The 10233-nt window shown below is 43.8% G+C and overlaps 1 protein-coding gene across 20 annotated transcripts in view; it reads left to right on the forward strand.

Annotated features, from left to right (window-relative positions):
- LOC123997908 (E3 ubiquitin-protein ligase UBR5) overlaps window positions 1-10070 on the forward strand; it is a 45500-nt gene extending 35430 nt beyond the window's left edge. For 8 of the 20 annotated variants that reach the window (XM_046302606.1, XM_046302608.1, XM_046302612.1 and 5 more), the window contains 13 exons: window positions 40-160; window positions 2125-2509; window positions 2679-2766; window positions 4696-4840; window positions 6363-6493; window positions 6753-6813; window positions 7226-7407; window positions 7577-7661; window positions 7775-7930; window positions 8253-8366; window positions 8721-8904; window positions 9165-9250; window positions 9352-10070. In XM_046302606.1, the coding sequence (XP_046158562.1) occupies window positions 40-160; window positions 2125-2509; window positions 2679-2766; window positions 4696-4840; window positions 6363-6493; window positions 6753-6813; window positions 7226-7407; window positions 7577-7661; window positions 7775-7930; window positions 8253-8366; window positions 8721-8904; window positions 9165-9250; window positions 9352-9564 (1951 nt within the window). In that variant the 3' untranslated portion in view covers window positions 9565-10070. The other 12 variants (XM_046302613.1, XM_046302625.1, XM_046302616.1 and 9 more) reach the window with 9 other exon arrangements.
- Window positions 10071-10233: the final 163 nt, after the last annotated feature.

Here is a 10233-nt window from a genome sequence, read left to right on the forward strand (position 1 = left end):
TATTAACCAGGAAGTATATCATCTCTCTGTCCTCTCCAGACCCCACTGTAGTTTCATGGGGATGGTGATCTCCCATGACATGCTGCTGGGCCGCTGGCGTCTGTCTCTGGAGCTGTTCGGGCGCGTCTTCATGGAGGATGTTGGAGCAGAGCCTGGATCGGTATGCACACTCAGAGATTGGTGTTTTAAACATTTATATTTACAGTATTTCTCCAACCTCAAACCATTAATACAATGAAATCCACAAAAATATACAGCTAGACACAAAATAATAAAATAAAATACCATAAAATACCATTACCAAGATGATCGGCTAGAAAGTTTGAATTGCCTGGCTGGGCTGTTGAACAGCGCATTGATAATTCAAATGGAACTGTTAAAACCTGTTAAGGCTATGCACAATACTGCCCCCCTTTGGAGGAATTGCGTGCCCATAGTTAACAGAAAAAAAATCTGTCCAAAATTGCTAATATATGCATATAATAATAATTATTGAATAGAAAACACTCTAAAGCTTCTAAAAATGTCTATGTAAAGCAGAACTCACAGGGCAGCCATTCTCCAAAACTATCTCATCAGGAAAGTTGGGCCAACTTTGACGTCATCTAAATGTCATCGCCCCCACCCTTCCCAACCAGCTACGGATCTGGGAACAGTTTCTATGTCTTCGGCGAGATGTCTTCTTTCAATAGGGCGTTTCATTGTGAAAATCCTGCGGTCTTTCACCCTTCCCAACCAGCTACGGATCTGGGAACAGTTTCTATGTCTTCGGCGAGATGTCTTCTTTCAATAGGGCGTTTCATTGTGAAAATCCTGCGGTCTTTCACCCTTTGGCGGGCAAAAACCCTGGTGTCATGTGAAAATACATACACTCTCATGCGCGCGTTGCGCCTGGAGTGGCCTTTGTTCCAGGAATCACTACATCACTATGCCAGTTTGTCCGAGTTGAGAATTGTTTTGCACGTTTAGAACATCCTAAAGCTTGATTCTGCACTTAGTTTGACCAGTTTAGTCGACATATGTAATTTTGAAGTTTTGATGCGCAACCCCTCGAATTTTGGCTGCATTTCAGCCGGAATTTGTCGCGTTTGATAACACAAAGACAGACTTGAAAACCAAACGCTGTTTTTGGTAAGTATGACTCCTTCCACGACTTATGATCGAAGACCATCAAAGGTAAGGGAATATTTATGTGGTAATTTTGTGTTTCTGTTGACTCCAACATAGCGGAGAAATATTGCTAATGTCTGAGCGCAGTCTCAGATTATTGAAAAATGAACGATTTCTGTAACGTTAAAAAGAAATGTGACAAAGCGATTGCATTAAGGAGTGTATCTTTCTAACTATATGTAGAACATGTATATTTAGTCAAAGTTTATGATGTGTATTGCTGTTATCTGGCGGAGTTATCATAATTTCTCTGGACATTTTTGTAGCATTTTTTGAACATGGCATCAATGTAAACAGAGATTTATGGATATAAATGGCATATTATTGAAAAAAACAAATGTACTGTGTAACATGTCCTATTACTGTCATCTGATGAAGATTGTCAAAAGGATTGTGAATTATTTTTCTTTTAATCCTGCGTTTGTGATTGCATCTTTTGTTTGACAAAATGGCTATTTAAATTAGCTGTGTTTTTGGTGGTGGTTTGACATATGTGCTATGTTTTCGCCGTAAAACATTTTAGAAATCTGACTTGCTGAGTAGATGAACAAGGTGTTTATCTTTCATTTGAGCTATTGGACTTGTTAATGTGTGGAGGTTAAATATTTCTAAGAATATTTTTGCATTCTGTGCGCCATCTTTTGAGTTGAGCGTGGGAGGGGGGGTGCCCTAGGGGAACGTGGTAGCGTGAAGAAGGCTTTACCTGTGGATTATCGTGAATAACTAATGGATATCAACCAATCAGAATCCCAGATCCAAATGTAAGTTATTACAGTCGACGAGTCACTAAGGCACTACAGCTTTCTGTCCCCAGATCTTGATAGACAAACATGTAATGGAGAAAAGTACAATTACCAAGATGAGATCAGGACTAAACAAACGATCTGTTAAACATTAAAAACAGTTGAAGATCTAACCAGACATTTAATCCAGTCTGTCTGACCCCGTCCCCAGATTCTGACCGAGCTGGGGGGTTTTGAGGTGAAGGAGTCGAAGTTCCGTCGGGAGATGGAGAAACTCCGTAACCTCCAGTCCCGTGACCTGGCCCTGGAGGTGGACCGTGACCGTGACCAGCTGATCCAGCAGACCATGAGGCAGCTCAACACCCACTTTGGACGGCGCTGCACCACCACACCCATGGCTGTGCACCGCGTCAAGGTCACCTTCAAGGACGAGCCGGGCGAGGGTAGTGGCGTGGCCCGTAGCTTCTACACGGCCATCGCCCTGGCCTTCCTGTCCAATGACAAGCTGCCCAACCTGGACTGTGTGCAGAGCGTCAGCAAGGGCATGCAGGCCAGCAGTACGTGTCATCACGATTACAACTCAAGTATGACATTGAGTATGAAACTACTAGCGTCAATTTATGAATTACTTAACTCAAATGGCAGTTTAACATGGTGGCGGAGATAACTTACTACTACCACCACTCTGGGGGAAGCAAGAGGAATTTCAGAAGAGAACTGAGATATGTATATATATATCTTCCTAAAGTCTCCCTCTGTGTGTAGATCTGATGCAGCGGCTGAGGAACAGAGACCGGGAGAGGGAGCGGAGGAGTGGAGGGCTCCGAGCCGGCTCTAGGAGAGACCGAGACAGGTGAGACATACATCCCTGCCCACCAACCCTGTGGTTGTAGTGTGCTTTGGGCTATTAGGGCATGTTGCCTTTCAGAAAACATTTGACCATCTGTTAATGTGTTAGGCTGGAGTTACACAAAGCAACCTTTAAGCAAATTTAGTTGCAGTTAGAGGTCGCAAGTGACATCTCAAGCAACTTTGCTGATACACTAAGTAACTCAAACGTGATTGAAATTTTGTGCAACAGCCAATCAAATTGAAGCTGCATTGTCATATGGTTTGAGAAGTCGTAACTCACCTGATGTCATCTGCTGCAGTACATCAGGATTTCACTAATGAATTGTTTATCCAACCGCATGGTTATTGTATAAGAATGGATTTGGACAAAATGCTGGCTGTACAATTTAGCTAGATAGTCAAAATGAAAATGTTATTTAGCTAGCTAGCAACAAGCTAACCAAGCTCGCAATGACCTAAGCTAGCTAGTGCAGTTCATGTTGGACATTTTTAGTTGAAACTGGTCTGAGATCTGGGTTCACTTCAAAAATTACATTTATTGACTACCAAACCATGTACCTTAACCATGACTTCCCATAATGCCAATATTTATTTACAGCTCCCGTTTGGCTAATGTCTCTTCTACCAACCTTGATCGCGGTTCCCGCAGCACTGACAGCTGTGTTGACATGACAACTGGGTCGGAGTTCCGAACCTTCAAATGGATCATGTGCGAAGCATTCATTTTGATTGGCTGTTGCTTGCAACTAGTGCACAAAGTTGAATTTTTTTGGAACTTGATGCAACCACGTTGTAGATTAATTACTTATCAGTTGCTGGGGGTATTACACAAAGCAATCCAAATGCAACATAGTTTGAAAGTTGTAACTATAGCCTTATACTTCTCACCACTGAAAAAATAAAAATGTTTACACTACTGAGCTGAGCCGAGCCTAGCTGACCTGGTTACGCATCCACCATAGTTTCTGGCCTGCGCTGCATTGTCTCACGTCGGATAACATGGCGGCCGTCTGCACTGATCTATCTGATCTCGCAAACACTCATGGGATAGCTAAAAAGAAGTCCGGCTACAGTATGCTGTCCTAACATTCAAAAATGTTACCACGGTGACATCGTTCACTGAACCCCCTTTCATCCTCGAGTCAGTTAATCTTACCAAAAACTATAAACCTGTAGCTAATGTTTAACAAAAATGTAATGAGTAAGTCTTCACTACCTAATTCTATATCTAGGGAAGGTGTATTGTGGTAGAATCCGTATTTATGAAATTCTATATATATTATTATTTTATTATTATTATATGTGTACGAACATTTCTAATCAATCCATATGACAAGACACGGATTCTGACACCAGTTCACACACTCATTGCTGAATACTCCCTTTAGCTCTAGCAGTACACACACATGAGTTTTCATGATATCTGTTCTGCTGTGATTAGCATGGAGTTCTACAGCACAGCTGACTGCTCTCTACCACGTTATCGCGTTGGCCAAATGTTACAAAGTAGCGAGGCACAATGGCAGCTGTCAATGAGATGCATGCTGATTTCGTAGAACAGTTTATTAACTTTGGTTCTGTGCTTCATCAACAAGCTGTTAAACTAGCTACCGTATGACCATTCAAACAAGCTTGTACTTGGCTGTTAGCTGGAGCATGGTTTGCTGTAGTAGCCAGTGCGTCATAGCTACCGAGAGCGGAGCGATTTTCACAATTAGGAACTACTGTTAGGCGGATGAGCAAAATCCAAATTGTATAGATGAGTTCCACGTCCTACAAGACTGATCGGTTGAGGGATTGGCATTGCGTAGGAGTGACGCGATCTGGCGTAAGACAATGGCCTGCACTGGCCAGTTTGGTTCGGGTCGGCACGATGGTGTAGAATGTTTGAGGGCGCTAGCTAACCTTCCCTTCTGTGTGTGTGTTCCAGGGACTCGAGGAGACAGCTGTCCATTGACACCCGGCCCTTCAGGCCAGCCTCGGAGGGAAACCCCAGTGATGAACCTGACCCCCTGCCTGCCCACAGACAGGCCCTGGGAGAGAGGCTGTACCCCCGCGTCCACGCTATGCAGCCGGTACCTACCAGCTTTACAGTCAAACGAGCGCATAAATTATAGTTAAATTATCTATAATCTGTAAATACAGTATCCATTCATTATCTAATTTATAATGCATTTTATATATATATACTGCTCAAAAAAACACTTAAACAACACAATGTAACTCCAAGTCAATCACACTTCTGTGAAATCAAACTGTCCACTTAGGAAGCAACACTGACAATAAATTTCACATGCTGTTGTGCAAATGGAATAGAAAACAGGTGGAAATTATTAATTAATTATTATTAATAAAGGAGTGGTTCTGCAGGTGATGACCACTTCTCAGTTCCTATGCTTCCTGGCTGATGTTTTGGTCAATTTGAATGCTGGCGGTGCTCTCACTCTAGTGGTAGCATGAGACTGAGTCTACAACCCACACAAGTGGCTCAGGTAGTGCAGCTCATCCAGGATGGCACATCAATACGAGTTGTGGCAAGAAGGTTTGCTACGTCTGTCAGCGTAGTGTCCAGAGTATGGAGGCGCTACCAGGAGACAGGCCAGTACATCAGGAGACGTGGAGGAGGCCGTAGGAGGGCAACAACCCAGCAGCAGGACCTCTACCTCTGCCTTTGTGCAAGGAGCAGCAGGAGGAGCACTGCCAGAGCCCTGCAAAAGGACCTCCAGCAGGCCACAAATGTGCATGTGTCTGCTCAAATGGTCAGAAACTGACTCCATGAGGGTGGTATGAGGGCCCGATGTCCACAGGTGGGCGTTGGTCTTACAGCCCAACACCGTGCAGGTCGTTTGGCATTTGCCAGAGAACACCAAGATTGGCAAATTCCACACTGAGCACATGTGACAGACGTGACAGTCTGGAGAAGCCGTGGAGAACGTTCTGCTGCCTGCAACATCCTCCAGCATGACCGGTTTGGCGGTGGGTCAGTCATGGAGTGGGATGGCATTTCTTTGGGGGGCCGCACAGCCCTCCATGTGCTCGCCAGAGGTAGCCTGACTGCCATTAGGTGCGGTTGGCCCTGGGTTCCTCCTAATGCAAGACAATGCTAGACCTCATGTGGCTGGAGTGTGTCAGCAGTTCCTGCAAGAGGAAGGCATTGATGCTATGGACTGGCCCGCCCGACTTTCCCTGACCTGAATCCAATTGAGCACATCTGGGACATCATGTCTCGCTCCATCCACCAAGGCCACATTGCACCACAGACTGTCCAGGAGTTGGCGGATGCTTTAGTCCAGGTCTGAGAGGAGATCCCTCAGGAGACCATCCGCCACCTCATCAGGAGCATGCCCAGGCGTTGTAGGGAGGTCACACAGGCACGTGGAGGCCACACACACTACTGAGCCTCATTTTGACTTGTTTAAAGGACATTACATCAAAGTTGAATCAGCCTGTAGTGTGTTTTTCCACTTTAATTTTGAGTGTGACTCCAAATCCAGACCTCCATGGGTTGATACATTTGATTTCCATTGATAATTTTTGTGATTTCGTTGTCAGCACATTCCATAATGTGACTGACTGGTGTTGGTCCTTCTTCTCCAGGCGTTTGCCAGTAAGATCACTGGGATGCTGCTGGAGCTCTCCCCAGCCCAGCTGCTCTTGCTCCTGGCCAGTGAGGACTCTCTCAGGGCCAGGGTGGAGGAAGCAATGGAGCTGCTCATTGCACATGGAAGGTATAGTACAGTGTCCTATTCTCCACTCTCATTTTGTTCTCAAAATGGCACCCTACTCACAGTGCACTACTTTTGACCAGTGCCCCAAATGCTATATAGGGAATACGGTGCCATTTGGGACACATCGTCAACCTACACAATTTCAAGGATGCCCTCTTGGCCAGGTCTCCCTTGTGAAAGCGTTTACCTCCAATAGGACAACCTGGTTTGATTAAAAAATAAAGGATACACTGACTAAAACCCCTCTCTCCTTCCACAGGGAAAATGGTGCTGACAGCATACTGGACCTGGGTCTCCTGGAGGCTCCTGAGAAAGCACAGGTAAGCTTCAGCTCTCTATCTCCGGTCCCAGCATGCCCCAGCTCTGTGGTCCAGGAACACAAGTCATTAGACATGTCTGAAAGAAAGTTGTATGAAGAATAAATGGAATGTGGCCTTCAGCCTTATGACATTAATTTACTGGTTAGATTTCTCTGAATGTGGCTGTTTTTTTTAGAAGTTTACTACAGCATAATACAAATATTCACCTCATGATCATGCACTGATATTATGCTCTAATAGTAAGAGTATATAGGAGACTGTTTAATGTCAACATTTCAGCCGTGGCAACCTTTCTCAAGACCAGTCACTTATATTTTACTGGGTGGCACTGATTTTCATTATTTTACACTGTAATAACAATAGAATTGGTCAATTATTGTCAATTGCAAGTGCCTAATTTTCCTGGTTGTAGCAGCAGGAGAACCGTAAGCGTCATGGCTCCACCCGCAGTGTGGTGGACATGGAGCTGGACGACCCTGAAGATGGAGATGACAACGCTCCCCTGTTCTACCAGCCCGGGAAGAGAGGCTTCTACTCTCCCCGGCCTGGCAAGAACACAGAGGCCAGGCTCAACTGCTTCAGGAACATCGGCAGGTAAGTCCTAGCATCCCATTCCCTTTATAGTGCAACCAGGACCCATAGGAAACAAGGGGCCATCTGGAGTGCAGACAATATTTACTTGTATTCAGGGATAAAACAACTAAATGTAGCCTACCTCAATTTCCAAGTATTTAAAAATATATATATTTTTTGTCTTCTCCAGAATACTAGGGCTGTGTCTGCTGCAGAATGAGCTCTGTCCAATTACTTTGAACAGACATGTCATCAAGGTGCTGCTCGGCAGAAAGGTAATGAGTTCCACTGTTATATGGGCACGGTTGTACACTGCTATATAAAAACCGCTAAATCTGGACTTGTACACGGATAGAGTTCTCATCAGTATGTGTGTGTCTGTGAGCAGGTGAACTGGCATGACTTTGCCTTCTTTGACCCGGTAATGTACGAGAGCCTGCGGCAGTTGATCCGTCACTCTCAGGCTGGAGAGGCGGATGCTGTGTTTGCAGCCATGGACCTGGCCTTTGCCATAGACCTGTGTAAGGAGGAAGGGGCTGGACAGGTAAAGAGAACACACGGGGAGAATGTTTCACATAGTCAACTCAGGAAGTTCACTTGGGATGCATTTTCAGTCCTGATTTTTATTTCCATTTCGCTATATTTTTGCAATTGCCTCTGACTGCATGCTCTGGTTTTAATGCACTCTGTCACAACTGGCATTTCACTGTACTTGTGCATGCGACATTTGAAACTGCGAAGTTTTGCATTTATCAGGAGTTTACTGGTTTTTAAAACCCTTCTATTCTGCTGTCTAATTGTGACAGCGAATGTTATGAAACATCACATTACATTATTAACATGTCTGTTGTCCATGGCTCTATCAGGTGGAGCTGCTGTCAGGTGGGGTCAACATGCCTGTGACTCCTCTCAACGTTTACGAATATGTGAGAAAGTACGCTGAACACAGGATGCTGGTGGTTGCCGAGCAACCTCTTCATGTGAGTTGTACAGTAATGTCTCATGTGGTACTGTACACAAGTGAATTACCATTTTCTATAATAAGGGGAACCAAGTGGGACATTCTGTATTGCGTTAGGTTTAAAGTTACCGGGTCCCAGATCTGTTTTTATTTTTGGCATGACAATGGCCATAAGAGTTTCCAAAACAGAAAATTGGACACCAGTCCAGTCTAAAGATGGAGAAGGGATGCACCTAAGATGTGTACAGAGACCATTTTGTAGTATGTACATGTATGTGAGATTAATACCTTGTTCTCTCTCAGCTGATAAGAAAGGGAGGGGTGTGTACTGTAATGTTGACGTTTAATGTTAATACTGTTTTGTGTCTCTTAGGCAATGAGGAAGGGTCTGTTGGATGTCCTTCCTAAGAACGCCCTGGAGGACTTGACAGCTGAGGACTTCAGACTGCTGGTCAATGGCTGTGGAGAGGTCAACGTGCAGATGCTCATCAGCTTCACTTCCTTCAATGATGAATCTGGTACAAAGACCTTGGCCCGTATTCACAAAGAATCTCAGAGTATGAGTGCTGATGTAGGATCAGTTTTGCCTTTTTGATCACAATGGATAAGATTATATGGACAGGGAGACCTGATCCTAGAACTGTGAAACCTGGATCTTTTTAGTTTTCCTTTGGTTATTGCCCTTACACTTTTTTCAGCTATGCAGTTGGAAGTCTTGTAACAAACAGTTTGGAGTTTTACATGACTTAAATGTGTTTGAGTTTATGGTTGATGATTGAGTCACTTATTTTTGTTATCCTACTCTGAATCTCAACAGGGGAAAATGCTGATAAGTTGTTGCAGTTCAAACGCTGGTTTTGGTCCATTGTGGAGAAGATGAGCATGACTGAGAGGCAAGATCTGGTAAGAAATTATTTTCAGTCCCAGTTTATTACATGTAATTTTTATCTGTACAATCTGTAATATAAATTCCAATACCATCTGATTCCTCTCCCTCTCTGCAGGTGTACTTCTGGACCTCCAGTCCATCTCTGCCAGCCAGTGAGGAAGGCTTCCAGCCCATGCCCTCCATCACCATCAGGCCTCCGGATGACCAGCACCTGCCCACGGCCAACACCTGCATCTCGCGTCTCTACGTGCCACTCTACTCCTCCAAACAGATTCTAAAACAGAAACTCTTACTAGCCATTAAGACCAAGAACTTTGGTTTTGTGTAGAGGTTGACAAACATGTTTACCTGTTGTGTAATATTTACCTAGTTCCATTTTTGTAGATTTGATTTTTGTCTATACAATTTTATGGAAATCGAAGAAAATACAAAAATGCTGTCGCTCCCCTGGAGGTTATTTTGTTTGTGTTGTGAACACAGACGGCTTGTTCTTATTTTATTTTATTATTTTTTTAGTTCTGAAGGTAATATACATTCCTGCATTGGCTTTGTAAAGTTGAAGCCCTCTGCTCTATTGGCTTAAACCTTTTACTTCCCAGGAATTTGGCTTGACAGCAAACTGTGTGCCGAAGCTCAGCCAAAGAGGACCGCAGTAGAAGTATTTAAAAAGTAAAAGTATAATAAATTTAAAAAACACTGTGATTATGATTTTGTTCCTTGCCCTAAACAGAATACTTACTATCACTGACAGTTTGCTGCTGCCTTGGTGGAAAGTTATTATTTTTCTTGTATTAGGGGAGTAGGGAATTTCAAAATAAACTTGGATGCAAATTATCTTTTTAGTCTCTTGATTGTTGTAGAATGTATTTCTGAATATGGTTTAAATCGATGCCCTCACAATAAGTGCTAGGCATGCTGATAACCTGGCTTTGAGAATTGTAGACTGCAAAGATTTAGAATGTGCAAATACATCCAAGCATACAATACAACAGGCCAC

The sequence above is a fragment of the Oncorhynchus gorbuscha genome, linkage group LG15 (assembly GCF_021184085.1).
Source record: "Oncorhynchus gorbuscha isolate QuinsamMale2020 ecotype Even-year linkage group LG15, OgorEven_v1.0, whole genome shotgun sequence".
In the NCBI taxonomy this organism is placed as follows: Eukaryota; Metazoa; Chordata; class Actinopteri; order Salmoniformes; family Salmonidae; genus Oncorhynchus; species Oncorhynchus gorbuscha.